This window comes from Spermophilus citellus, assembly GCF_964194105.1.
Source record: "Spermophilus citellus genome assembly, chromosome: 6".
In the NCBI taxonomy this organism is placed as follows: Eukaryota; Metazoa; Chordata; class Mammalia; order Rodentia; family Sciuridae; genus Spermophilus; species Spermophilus citellus.
In genome coordinates, this window is record NC_138187.1 from 106,946,491 (window position 1) to 106,961,485 (window position 14,995).

Below are 14,995 nucleotides of genomic sequence, written 5' to 3' on the forward strand. Positions count from 1 at the left end.
TCCTCATGCCTCAGTCTCCTGAGTTGCTGGGATTATAGGTGTGCACCACCATCTGCCAGGGTTAGTAATTTTTTTTAAGTTTCCTAGTTTATTCCAATATGCAGCCAAGAGTGAAAGCTACCTTAGTAATTCTATATCTCTCCTCACTCATTCCCTTAATTGTTAAGTTCCTTGAAAGATTATCCAAACACATCTTTATTTTCTTACTTTCCATTTATTCTTCAGTGCACTCCAAATCAGCTTTTGTACCCATAGTCCTTGAGAATACTGTTGCTAAGCTTATTGACCACCTGCCTCCCTGTACTATATTTACTGAATTTTTAGTTCATATTAAAAGATACTTGTTCCTGGATTTCTTTGAACTCATGTTTTATTTGGGAGAATGATTATCTTCACTTTGAGATAGTGAAGAGACACATTCAGAAAGCTGCTTAATAGAAAGTTCTAGAGTTTAGTAGAGAGTTATCAATTGAGTTGTCTTCATCACTACTGTAGCTTTAATTCCATGTATAGTATAGATTTCTAAATCTTTCATTTTCTACCGAGCTCCCAAATCAGGCTTACTTTCCATCTTCCTTGCCCCAGTGGAACTGCTATTCCTATAGTTGTGCGCAACAGAAATCTTGTTTTCATCCTTGTCTCTGCTCTCTACCTCAACCTTTATACCTCATCAACAAGTTCTAGAGATTCAGGTCCCTAAGTATTTTAAATTGCCATGTCACCCTTGGATTGTTCCTCCAGTCTCTTGTATCTGTGCCTTCAGTGTCACCTCCTTCCCATCTGTTCTCTTTATCACAGCTAGAATGATCTTTCTAAAATGAATTTCTCAATGTGCCAGTCTTTTGCTTTAAAATTCTTTATGTCTCCCTACAACCCTGGATAAAATTTAGGCTCCCTTAGCATAACATAAAAACTTTAATTCTTTCTCTCCAGTCTCATCTCCCTTCATTTTTCTTCCTTGCATCCCCACCATCCTGACCTCCTTGCACTTCCCCAATGAGAAAACAAGCAGTCATAATGTTTGTTTGTTCATTTCAGGATTTTGCATGTATTTTTGTCCCTTGCCTTCAGGAATCTTCCTTTACCTTCTTTGATCCTTCAGAGTTCTTGATACTACCTACTTTCAGGGCCACCCAAAGCTTTATTGCCATCTTCTGCATGGGTTCCCATAACTCAATTTATGCAAATTCTTCTTGAATTTTTTGCCTTCCTTAATTTATTGAGCCCCTTTCATGTATGATACTCATTGTTTGATTTATTCTTGTCACATTAAAATGTGCTTAAAATATCTATATTTATTGAATGAATAAATAAATGAATGTCATGTAAGGGTGGGGTTCCCATGCAATTGGAAAGACAGGTCTAAAATGCTAGAGTCATCATAAGGCATGGAGGGAGGTTAAGTTATGAATCGACTGTTGTGTATGAGTGAGAATGGTATCAATAGCAAAGATCAGCTATTGTTCATACCTAGGCAATTTTTTTGGAGGATTATTTAGTGGAAACCATTTGCCTTCCTAGGTACTTCTACTATACAAAAAGTATGTTGATTTGATAATAATTCCTGATAAGAAAGGAAGAAGGAAGGCTGAAATGGGTCTGGCAATATGCCATGTGTGTTCATATGTAAGATAACTTTATACTAACAATTATTTCATGAATAAAAATGGTAACAGAAATACAGTGTATTTTGGAACCTGAGCCATTTAAGTTTATTTTCCCCAAGAAAACTTTGGCCAGCATTTGATATCAAGATCCTATCCTAAATAAGGTTGTATGACTAAAGAGCCAACATTGATCCTAGCACTGAGTTAAATGCTTTCAGCAGGGAAAGTAGCTTTGGAGAAAAAAGGATTTATTCAACCCTAATTTGAGCTTTCTCTGATCTTGGCAATTTTTAAACCTCTCTACATTTCAGGAATAAAGAAAAAGGTTGATGGGCTGAGGATGTGGCTCAAGTGGTAGCGCACTTGCCTGGCATGCGTGAGGCACTGGGTTTGATCCTCAGCACCACAAAATAATAAATAAGTGAAATAAAGGTATTGTATTCAACTACAACTAAAAAATAAATATAAAAAAAGAAAAGGGTTGATAATGCTTATCTCAAGGCTTGATGGAATTAAATGAGATAAGATTTTGAAAATATCATAATGCTGTTTTATGGTAGGAATTGAATAAAGTTTAGTTTGTGGCTATTATACTTAATTTAGAGAAAGAAGTAGATTTATTGAATGGCTTTCTTCTTTCTTGGACCTTCATGTTAGTAAAAGTAGATAGACTTGAATTTAAGGCCTATCTTTACCAGCCAGGCATGGAGGTACATACTGGTAATCCCAGTGACTCAGGAGGCTGAGATAGGAGAATCCCAGGTTCAGGGTGAGCATTAGCAATTTAGTGAGGCAACTTAGCAATACCCTGTCCCAAAATAAAAAATAAAAAGGGCTGGGATATAGATCCCAGTAAAGTACTCTTGGGTTCAATCTCCAGTACAAAAAAAGAAAAAGAAAAATTTTAATTAAAAAACAAATGAAGTCCAGGTTTTTGTTTTTTTCTTGAATGAGCTTTGGTAAGTTACTTAGTTTTTTTGTTTTGTTTTAAATCTCATTTCAGCTAAACTGAAAATCCAATTAAATTTCTTCTCCAAAAATAAAAAAGTAAGAAAATAATGATTTCTTCTCTAAAGGAATTTAAAGGAAAGAGAATATGTATGACACTGCTTAGCAGAGGAACATAATATAGTAGGACAACTAAACATAATATTGTAAGTGCTGAGTAATTAAAGTTAGTGCCATAGCAGCCCTCCCTGCTTTCCTAAAAGTACAAATACTTGAGATCTACAAGGACTTGTAGAGGCTTTCTTTCTTTCTTTTCACTCTCTTTTCACTCTCTTAAAATTCCATTGTGTTGGAAGCTCTAACAGGACAGGTGTCTTCTATATAGACAGGTTTAAATCATTCTCCCATGAACATTGCTTTCTGTGAGTGTCCTTGGTTGGACTGACTCTCAGATTTGTTTGTTCATTCAGTCATTCATCATGTATTTACTTGAGCAAACCCCATGGTCCACACAGTTTCTCAATTGCTTCCCTTGATAATATTCCATTGCTAGAATCTTTAATTCTTGTATCTCAGGTATGTGAATTTCTATTTTGTAACTTATTCAATACACAAGGGACTGCTTTGCAAAAATTTTTTGTTAAGCTCTCCCAAATTGGGGTGTCCTTGTCTCTTCCTTGCCCCTGTCAAAGTTTAAAGGACTTACCTGATGTCAATGCCTTGGACATCCAGCAGTGTTGCAGCTGTGTCTGTGTTACTTCTGGCTCTGCAACAGATGTGGGTGGAGAAGCTCCTGCAGTGTAATGCTGACTTCCAGATGGTGGGTATGGGGAAAAAGAAGGTGTGACAACAGGAGGGGAAACCTCAGGAAGTGGGTGACAGGATGCAGAAGACAGTGAGCAGAAGAAAGAAGTGATGGGTGGCAGAGAGAGATAAGTCCTAAGGAAGGGGAGATTTGTTAACATGCTTTGTAATAGAAACTGACTCAGAATTTACAGTTGGCAAAAATAAATGTCTACATATTTGCTTCAAAACTATACAATGTTAATGTTTACCATCAGATTTATCTCCACATAACTATATAATATGTGGTTTTAAATAGTGGGTCATTGAAATTTGTTGCTATTACATGATTCCAAAAAACATGTCATTACACATTTCATGATATAAATAGTCATGAACTTGAATTCTTAAATTAAGGAAATTAAATTGATACATTTGTTCTGTTTATCTGCTTTTGACTTTTAATTTTAGGTTCAGATTGTAACATGCTCAAGGATACTTCATAGATTGTTATCAGTGAAGCCAATTTTATGTGTAAATTTGATTTGTAGACTATCTTTTGATAAGGACATGTAAACAACCAGAAGTCAAATATATAATGCTCTACAATCTTCAGAAAAGTTAATTAATTCATCTACATAAATTGGAAAATAACTACCAGGGTTCATTATTTTCCTAAGGGTCAACTTTAGCTATTTAAATAATGCAAAGGCAGACACCTATCTTAGTTTTATTGCAGTAATGCTCTTTATCAAAACTCTGGTTCAGTGCTGATTTTCTTAAAAATATTTTTTTAGTTGTAGATGGACACAATACCTTTATTTTATTTATTTATTTTTATGTGCTATTAAGGATATAACCCAGTGCCTTACACATGCTAGGCAAGTACTCTACCACTGAGCTACAACTCTAGCCCCTCAATGTTGAATTTTAATCATAGAATTTTACTTATTGATTTCATTTATAGAACTGAATTCACACATATGTCAGGGTACAATGTTAAGTTTCAAGTATCATTATTTCCAACTCATTACCAGTTTTTGTTTTAACATATAAAAACTCATAAGTACCCCATCTATTTTGCTGGAGTTAAGGTAGCATTTCTTCATTTTAAAATTGCTAATTCATCAAAGAACTAGAGAAGTTTGACTCACTGGAGCAGAACAAAACATAATTATATACAAAAATCTATAATTAAGTCTAAAATCTAGAAAGCATTTTTAATCCTGAGAATAAAATCTAAGACCAATATTCAGATAATCCCTTGGAAAAGATATTTATTCTCATTAATTTCTTATCCATTCATCAAATATGGTTCCTTTTAATGAATGTGCCCTTGAGGAACTTCTAGTCTAATGAGGAAACAAGGAGTCAACTAAAAACAGTATATAAATACTGTGATGAAGGTGCATATACTAAGGTTGTTGTAGGAGTACATACCAGAGTGACATTCAAAATATTACACAACAAGTGTAGCAAGGGAAGTAGTCTGCGAATCGATGCAAGTCAAAAAACAAGAGGCATGAGCATCTCAGTGCACATTGACTGGACAGCAATCCTAAGCATGTGTAGGATTGCCTATTTTGTGCTGAGAACTGGAGGTCAAGGAAGGCTTCCGGAAGGCAAGGAGATAATGGATGAACTGAATCCTTTGGGAAGGTTGGGGGAGTGCTAGAAAATGGGAGGGCAGGTGGAGTTTTACCAACAAAAGAAACTGCAAAAAGCCTCCTCTTTGTTGGTTTTGGGAGAGGAAAGTGAAAGTCATAGTTCTCTCTAAAGTTATATTCCTCTTTAACTCTCCTTTTATGCCCTCCATGTGGGAGAAGGACCTAAGAATTGCTTGATACCACCATACCACCTCTGAATCTGTTTATGGAAATCTGTTCCATAACTTACTGGTGTGTCTGATATCTGTCATCTTGGGATTTTAACCAAAAAAAATTTTTATCATCTTTCACATTTTACAAAGTAAGAGGTAAGGGGAAATGAATAGAAAGGAAATGCATATTTAAACTCCAGGATACATTGAAGAAGTAGAGAAGTGGATGTACCCAATCTACAGAGAAATAATAGAGCTCTGAGGCTATGCCAAGACTCTATTAATAAAATATTATTTATCAAATTATTTTATTATTAGAATTTTTGTTTCTAGGCTGGGGATGTGGCTCAAGCAGTAGCGCGCTCGCGTGGCATGCGTACCGCCCGGATTCGATCCTCAGCACCACATACAAAGATGTTGTGTCCACCGAAAACTAAAAAAAAATATTAAAATTCTCTCTCTCTCTCTCTCTCTCTCTCTCTCTCTCTCCCTCTCTCCCTCTCTCCCTCTCTCCCTCTCCCTCTCCCTCTCCCTCTCCCTCTCCCTCTCCCTCTCTCTCCTCTCTCTCTTCTCTCTCCTCTCTCTCCTCTCTCTTAAAAAAAAAAAAAAAAGAATTTTTGTTTCTTCTTTCAGATGTTGATCCTGTCTCAGAATATTGCCCAACTTGAGGCCCAGGTGGAAAAAATTACAAGAGAGAAGATTTCAGCTATTAATCAACTAGAAGAAATTCAAACCCAGTTTGCTTCTCAGGAAATGGATGCCACCAAGGTACAAAAAGATATTTTAGTTTTTACAGAAGTAAATATTTTCTTTGAAATATTTTTTATTAATGTGCAAATCTCTTTTTGTTATTAGAAAGAAGTCTTGAAATTTTTTTATTTTGAGAATATTAAAAGTCTACTTAATGGTCATTTGGCAAACATTTATTTACTATATTCAGCCCTTTTTCTGGTACTGCAAATTCCAAGATGAATTAGATATAACTAATGTCCTCAAAAATCTTAAGAGTTAAGACTTATAAATAAGAGTTATATTACTTTAATTATTAAATATTTGATAAAACTTGTATTAATTAGTGTTTTTGTTTGTTTTTTGTCTAGAGAGCATAAGGTTTGTTTTCACAATAATTTTCAAAGATATCCATTTACAACTTGAAAAGTATACTTAACATAAAAATTTCTCCTATTCTCTGGCTTCCAAAATGAAGATTCTGAATCACAAGTTCTTATTTATTGATGTTTAAGTTCATACATTCAGATTTCACAGCATCTGTGTTATGGGCATCATTAACTTCTGAACCCAGAATTAAGTTGTTTTGGGGTCTTAACTGGATAAGGTTAGCAAGATCTCTATTTTAAGAACTGATAGAAGTTCATCAAAATTTCAAGTCAGTTTCTTTCAAACTAAGAAACTAAATATGGGCATGAATAATATAATAAATCAACTTATTTTTCACCACAAAATACACAGATAACTTGTTTAAAATGCATAACCTTTCTATATTTTCCTTAATTGTTAACACACTGTTATGCCATTGTTGTTTTATAATTCAGTATTTAGAATTTATTTTAATTTATATATTTAAAAAGAGCCATTTCCCCTTTTTTCTTTAATTTCTGTAATTCTCCATTTGCTTTCTAGAATTCAAACTAGCTTATGTAGAAATTTAAGGAGCTTATATTTGCCAGTATACCTCCATTTGTTTGTATGGAGATAGGAGTGGAGGTAAAGCAATTGATGAGAGGCACAGAAATAATTAAAATTTTTAATTGTAAAAATAATGAAAACATTTAATTTGTAAATTAGATTTATGGGTGAAATCTATGGTGAATATTTTCAGTTTCTTATAGGGAAAGAACTTTCTGTTGAAAATGGTAATGTAAAGAATGAGTTTTGGGCTCTAGAGCTATCCAAAAGAACATAAACCTAAGAAGTGATTAGAATAAATAGGCTTGAGATTGCTTTCAACCCTGAGATAATATAACTCTGGTTCAGTTTAATTTGTTGACTTATTTTAAATGAAATTTAAGTGTTATGTATAAACATAGCAAATGTTAATCTGAAAGTATTAAGGAAACTTTAAAAGAAACATTAAGGAATAAAATAATGGGACCTTATGCTTAAACATTTATTATATATTAAGCTTATGCCAAGGGTGGATTTTAAACATCATGGTTGTATAATTATTATTTTTTTATATTATCAGTTTAAGATTTTTCCCACTTCATTCATAGACATAAACCAAATTGATTACAATAGTAAAGAATTGAAATAGAAAATAAATTAACACCCTGTATTTTTTTGTCATTCACTCTTAATTTTTAATTTTATTTAGTTTTATGATTAAAAGCTTTTTATAAATTTATAATTTTTTGAAGAATCAGCTCTCACATATTGATGGCAACTGAATCTCTAGTAAAATTTTTTATTTGTAATTTCCTTTCTATTTTATCTTTCTGAGTGCCACTGAGGAAAAGCTTATTGACTTTTTTTTTTGTCTTATCTGTATAAATTTGAACTTATATTAGTTTAAATTTGAATATAGGATACCCATATATTTTAAACTTTAGTATATTCTAATAACTCAATAATGATGAAACTAATTTCTAAAGTTTTCAAAATCATTATTTTTGGAGAAATACCAAATGGAAGTTTCAGGCAAGTATTACCATTTTATATATATATATATATATATATACACACACACACACACACACACACACACACACACACACACACATATATGTATGTGTGTATATATATATATACACATACACACATACACACACGTACACACACATATATGTATTCATATATAATTATATATATGTTATAATATATAAAAACCTCTATATATTAGACAGACTTATGATTTAATCACTTTCTCTACAGATTCTCAATTATCTCAAAACGCCTATAATTTATTTATATTTATCTACTAGCTTCATTTTCTATCTTTCTATGTCTGTAGAGACCCTGAATTGGGGGAAAAAAAAACAATTTTATAAAGAATGATATACAACACTTTTAAGATACTCTATGTATGCTTATTGTTTATCCATGTATTAAAGTTATTGCATTTAAATGTACATTTTTTCTTTTATGTATGTTTTGACAGAAAATATTTCTTGAGTAGTATTGTGCAATTATTATAGTAAGATTGATATTATCTAAAAAGTTAAATACTGTGTATTTTACACCTAAATATCAATAATAGACTATAGTCTATCAGCAGAGAGAAAAAAAAAAACCTTTATAAGTTTCCTTAAATAAAAGCTTGACAAAATTTTTATAATATAAAGGAATATTTAACCAGAAATTTTTCAGTAAACAATATAGCTCAATGTTTTAATTACTTATTTTACCTAACTAAAAGTTATATGCTGCTATTTTACCTAAAATAATCTTGAGCACATTATTTAAATTTATTATTTATGCACTTCTATTTCTTTAATTTAAAACTGTTAAACTGAATATACCTGAATTGTCTATGAATATTCTAATAAGAAATATTATAAAGTTAAGAGATGGTCTTTTGTTATGCTGAATTATATGAAACTTAGCAGGCTGTACTGAATAGTCTACTAAAAATGTCAGTTTTAGAAAAGTCCTATTGCATTTTATGTCTATGCCCTCTAGGGGGCAGCAAAAGATCTAATTGCAAGCATTGCCTGGAAAATTCCAACAGCTATTGATTTAGGTTTTATAATCTAACAGGTGTGTGGAGAAATGCGTTTTCAGTTGAATAAAACCAAAATGGAGAAAGATGAGGCAGAAAAGGAGCACAGAGAGTACAGAGCAAAAACTAAAAGGGATCTTGAAATTAAAGATCAGGTAAGAGATGACACAAGAATAAGCAGCAATTAAAGTTATAACTAACATTCTTTCTGAAGTTGATGGTGTTATCCCTAAATTATTTATTTCTGTTACATTGTTTCTAACTAATGCAGTGATCCAGTTTATACTATTAAAAGAAGTTCATTTATAGTTGCCTAAAATTATCACCTTTCACATGAAATGGTGAGAATACAACTGCATGCATATAAAATTCCAATATGACAGGTCATAAATATACATTTGGATATGTGTATCTATTACTTACAAAAGTTTAAGAAATGTTCTAATGCAGAGTTTGAACCTAAAATATACGTAAAGTTCTTGAAAGATGCCAACTTGCATCCAATTTTAAATGAAAAAGTTTAAAATTTGTAAGATGAGATGAGTTGATATGTAAATATGTCAATCAAATTGATTGTTGGCAGAGAAAATCCAGTTTTAACTAAGATAACCATGAATACGTTTGCTCAGGAAGCCTAAATACTGTGAAATTAGAAATGTTGGGCGGGAGTGCCACTTCAATTTCAGTTGAACAGATGTTTTATGTTGTAACTTTGTTGAGATCATACAGAGACTCCAATTTTAATTGACGATATGGATAAGTTTTTAGAGAGGCAGTTCTAATAAGCTGGCTTTTGATTTTCTATTTTTATGTTATAGTAAAGGACATTGAAGACTTGTATTCTTAATATCCAATGAAATCAGGCTTTATTTATTCTATTAAAAAATAAGTTTGAGTTCTTACTGTCAGTATCTTAAAGGAATCACTATAAATCAGAAGTATATAGATCCAAGTAAGTTTTTTTCAAATACATTTCTAACTCAAGGCTTTTATCATATTTTCCCTTTCAGCCCAATTAACTATTTATTACAGATGACCTAAAGACCATTGAATATTAAAAATGGAAGTGATAATACAAAAATTGTTCAAGATGTGACTGAAATTCTTATTAATATATTAAAATGTAGACAACCAAAATAAAATTCTTCTTTTTTTTTACCACTATAATCAAAGTGTTAGAACAAGTTTTACATGTCTAGAGGATTTTTTATTGTTAACATATACAAATAAAGCAACTGTTTCATTTCATCCAGTTGAGGGCGTGCCTGATAGTGGAATGGAAAATGCTTTCTATTAGGGACTGAAGGCCTTGGATTACTGAGTCAGAAAGAGAGAACTTTCTTTCCTAATGTATTATAATTTTCAAGTTATATTAACATACTTACTAACATTATGAAATACCTTTTATATTATAGGGCATTCTGCCAGCATAATATTTTGGACTAACTGGGAAAATACAGAAGCAAAGAGCCTCTGAGCTATTTTAAATTGCAGTATAATGTTTTAGAGGGACAAAAAAGGAGTAATACAAGCAAAATATTACCTATACATGAATAACTTGTTTAAAAGTATTTGTAATATTTGTCTTTAGCACTACATTTCATTCTAATCAACCAGTAATAATATAAAGGCTGAAGTTGCAGGATTTCATAGAAGTTTTCATTTGCAAACATTTTCTGATAATAGTGAACTATTAACAATTTTCATAATTATTTTTAGTGATACATTTTTAGATGGAGATATGCCTAAGGTCACTAGCTAGGAATAAAATCTGTGAACAGTTGCAAGATATTTGTGATGTGATGTACTTGTTACCATTTTTTCTGGGACAGAATGTGAGGAAATCTTATAGGTACTCTTTGTAACTATTTTGTATTGAATAGACAGTTTTAGAAAACAGAGTAGTGGTGTCTCATTCCATGGATGATTTGGAGTAGCAAAGCAGCAATTGTTCTTTGGTCTTTCAGCCATGACCTGACCTTCTGTCTGTAAGACCAAAGAGCTATTTTGCTTGGCCACCATCTGCACTCAAGAGAGAAATTTACATTTAACTTTTAAAAGCTGGACATGTTGAGCATTTATCTGAAATACCTAGAATAATATAAAGTATATCTAATTTTAAATTATATATCATATAATTCAGCATAACAAGAAGACCATCTCTTAACTTGCAAACAGGTGTCTTTATAATTTAGTCATTTTATTCATATAGTTAATGTGACCACTTGATAGGTTTTTAAAGTAGGTAGGAAACTGTGAGATTGAAATGTAGTGAGAACAAGAGCTTTTTTAATGTCTACAAAATAGGACAAATGGTTGACCACCAAAATAATTTTCCTTGTGACCTGAGTCTTTACTCTGGCATAATTAGAAGGAAAGGTTTGGAGAGTAACAATGACAGTTTCTTCCACCCGCTTTCTTCTTTTCTGTTTTTATATTGTGTCACAACCCATGGGCAGATTATCCTTCTTATCTCCTTTGTATTTTTGAGCTTAGAGAATGGTCAGACTCAAAAGCTGTTTCTTACACCAAAAAAGCAAGCACACACACACACACAACAACAACAACAATAACAACAATAACAATAAAACCTTTGGTATAGAGGAAAATGAAAAATCTGTGACTTGGTTTTTAGATTTTTATCAGAACTTTTCGTAGGCAACAGGTATACATACACACACTTTCATGGGAATTTTAAAACAAATGAGGGCAAAAGGAATATTAGAATGAATCCCTGCATTTTCATCACCTGTGTTTATCATTTACCAACCCCATTCCATCTATTTCAGATTTTTTTCTCTCAATTCCTTTGTGTTTATAGTTGCTACCTTCAACTTTTGTCACCAACATTTTCTTTTCCAACTTCCTCTTTCCCTGTCTTCTTTCTCCACCTGTTCTTTTTGCAGAAATATTTAAATTTAATCTCAGACACTGTATTTATTATTTTGCCCACAAATACTTTAGTGTTCATTAATTAATGATGTTTTTTTAATATAATCACTCTGGCATTATTTCAGCAAATAAACCAAATGCTTTAATATGTTGAGCTGGGGTTGTGGCTCAGTGGTAGAGTCCTTGCCTAGCATAGGTGAGGCCCTGGGTTCAATCCTCAGCACCACATAAAAATAAATAAATAATAAAATAAAGGTTAAGTTATTTTAAAAAAGAAGATCCCTTAATATCAAATAATGTCCAGTTAATGTTTAAAATTTTTTGCCTCAAAAAGTTTTTTTTAAAATCAGGAAAATAGGCATGTTTTTGTATATGTAAATACTACAGTACTGTCTTCTTTAAAGGGATTTAAAGGCAGCTGTGAGTAAAATTTTAACTTTTCTTGTTGTTTATTATATTTCATATATAACATTTGACTTTGCTTTATATTTATAAAATTACTTATTATTCTTAAGGAATATGAATTAATCTACTCGCAAACTATTTGAGGAAATGGCTACCATGCAGAATTCATGATCATGTCCAAAAAGGAGCTCCTTGGAGTCTAAAACCCTAAATACATAATTTCAAAGCCTTAATAGTTAATATTTAGAAGTATTGCAGGAAGCCATGGCATTGTAGGGGTTGACTGATCTGAAATGAGAAATGTGGATGTGGAGTCTTCTGTGTCTGTTTCCATTTCAGTAAATGAATTTCAAAGCTAATCTTTTATAGCTGCAAATCTTTCATCAGGGCCTGATGCACAGTGAAAATACAAAGCTCTTTGTTTAGAAAGCAGGAAAAACTGATGTTAAAGTGACTAAAATATAAAACTTCTTTTCTTTCTTCTTAGCTTTGCCAACCCTTTGGTTTTTTATGTGCTATTTAATTTCAAGTTTTCTCCAGTACAGGGATACACGTAAGGGAGTGTAGACTTCTTGCAGGTACCCTGTGACTAGGAGGCACATATGCGGCCCATACATTTCTGGGTTCTGGTTTCCTGCAGCCACAGGACCTAAACATCATACTCTAGTGAGGAATTGGGAGAAGTCAGCCTCCCTATTACAGGGAGATCAGACAGGTGATCCCCCACAGATTACAACCTCTACACTGGAACACATGTAGTTCCTGGATCAGAGATAGGCAAGAGGTTCTGCACTGAGTCCACTAATTGTGTGTGGTGCTGCCACGCTGGGACAGGAATAGTGTGCCAGTGTGTACACACTCAAGCCATCACCCTGCCCCAAGGGGAGGCTCAAATCCAGACTGCTGTGAGGGGCAATAACAGAACATAACGCCTCATCCACTGACATCACCTGGTCCCACCCTGGATGGAGGGCAGCATCAGTAGCAAGGGAACGGCAGGAAAGAAAGAAAGAACTGGAGAGAGCACATTTGTAAGGTCTGCCCTAGGTTTGAAGTGAGACAGGGGAAAGAGACCACACATATGAGCTGAGATTCCATTGTCCCATCAGACTTTGCTGACAAAACACATCCAAGATAATATCACAAGAATTTCAAGACATTGACCACCGAGATCTAAGCTGCAATTGTAGAACCGTTCTAAATAGTACCAGTGTGATGGCATTGATCATGTACCCAGGAAGCTGTCATGACTACAGAGAGAGGCAGATTTGGTAAAGTAATGTACTTAGATATACTCCCATTTACTTATTCAGACATCTATATCTATTTAACATGCCCATGCATACTTAAAGGAGTGTGAGTTAACTACAGCCAACAGGCCAAATCTGGCTTGCTGACTCTTTTTACAAACAGGGTTTTATTAGAACAGCTACATTGTTTATATAGTGCCTATTGCCGCTTTCCTGATAGAATAGTAGAATTGAGGAGATGTGGCAGAGACCATACAGCCCACAAAGCTGGAAACATTTATTATCTAACCTTTTACCAAAAAAAAAAAAAAAAAAAAAAAAAAAGTTTGCTAACCCTTTCTCTGAGTATGGAAATAGAACTATTTTTAAAGTTTTCTCTGCCTTACTAGAATGCCAAACTTTGTGTTTGAAGACCTATCAGTCTTAAATTATGACTTGATGGTTTTAGAATGTTTTATAGTACAATAAATGTACCACATCCCTGGTCTCTTAATCATCTAATGGCATTACCAACTCAATGTATCACTATCTGTTATATCATTATCTTATTATGATATGGCTTAATGTATACATGGTTTTGAAGAAGTTATAAAGTACATTATTATTTTTAACTTATAATTTCATTTTAAAGTTATCAACTTTATTTTTCAAAGATAAGACTGATGATATAGCTTTTCTTACTAGTGTCATATAATAACCTGGAGATGCAGCAGTCATTGAGTAAGGAAGCACTTAAGTTCAAAATTATCTTCATAGAGTAATCAAAGAAATATTTAAGAGTAGAGCACCTATACAAATGAAATAGTTCAGAATTTTTTTCCTGGAAAAATTAGGGCCTGAAAGGATTTGAGAATTGCTCATATCTATATCAGTATGATGCAGCATTCTAATACTGACTTCAAGTATGTGATGTATCAACACAGGAATTATTGCCTAAATTCAATGGACTTAATTGAACTTTTGGAAAAAGTACCTCTACTTTCTATGGCTCTATGTAAAGATGAGAGGAAACCCTGAAAGTTCTAAAAGTTAGTCTGATTTAAGGCCAGAGAAATAAAAGGAATAAAAATAAAGAATTATACCCCTTTACTTAGAAAAGATTGAAACATTGCTTCACTGTCTTCAAGGATTTGACAGATTCTTTCAAGATCACCTGATCTTGATCTTCAATACGGAAAGAACAAGAAGAAAGCAATTTAATCACAGCAACTGGAAACCACAATAGTCAGTCTGAAATAAGCCTTTTCTGACAGTGAGAAGATTGACATAGATTTCTGCCACAGTCCATGGGACTTTCTTCCGTGAAGTTTTTTATTTTAAATATTAGCAACAGTATGACTTACTTAAAGACCCAGCTATGGACTGCTGATGTCCATTGTCTTCTATTTGATTCTAGAAATATTCTAGCAATAGATCATCCTGTTAAACATGAATAATAGCAGTGTTAGTCTTTTCTACTTGTAACTAGCACCTACAGATTAAAGTAAAATCTTATTCGTTTTTATTCTCTGCTTTGTGTCTGTAAAGCTATATCCTCTCTTCAAAAGGCTGAAATAATGGATGGATTCTCAAGAGCTAGACTTCAGAGACTTATCAGCTACCACCTACAGTC

General features: G+C 32.8%; 1 protein-coding gene across 8 annotated transcripts in view; it reads left to right on the plus strand.

The window, feature by feature from the left end:
- Window positions 1-14,995, plus strand: part of SDCCAG8 (SHH signaling and ciliogenesis regulator SDCCAG8) — a 244,728-nt gene that overhangs the window by 78,118 nt on the left and 151,615 nt on the right. For all 8 annotated transcript variants that reach the window (XR_014022822.1, XR_014022823.1, XR_014022824.1 and 5 more), the window contains 2 exons: window positions 5,791-5,925; window positions 8,875-8,991. Coding sequence is in view for 4 of the 8 variants with exons in the window: in XM_081300510.1 (XP_081156636.1) it covers window positions 5,791-5,925; window positions 8,875-8,991 (252 nt within the window). In the remaining 4 variants the exon portion in view is untranslated. The remainder of the gene's footprint in view (window positions 1-5,790; window positions 5,926-8,874; window positions 8,992-14,995) is intronic.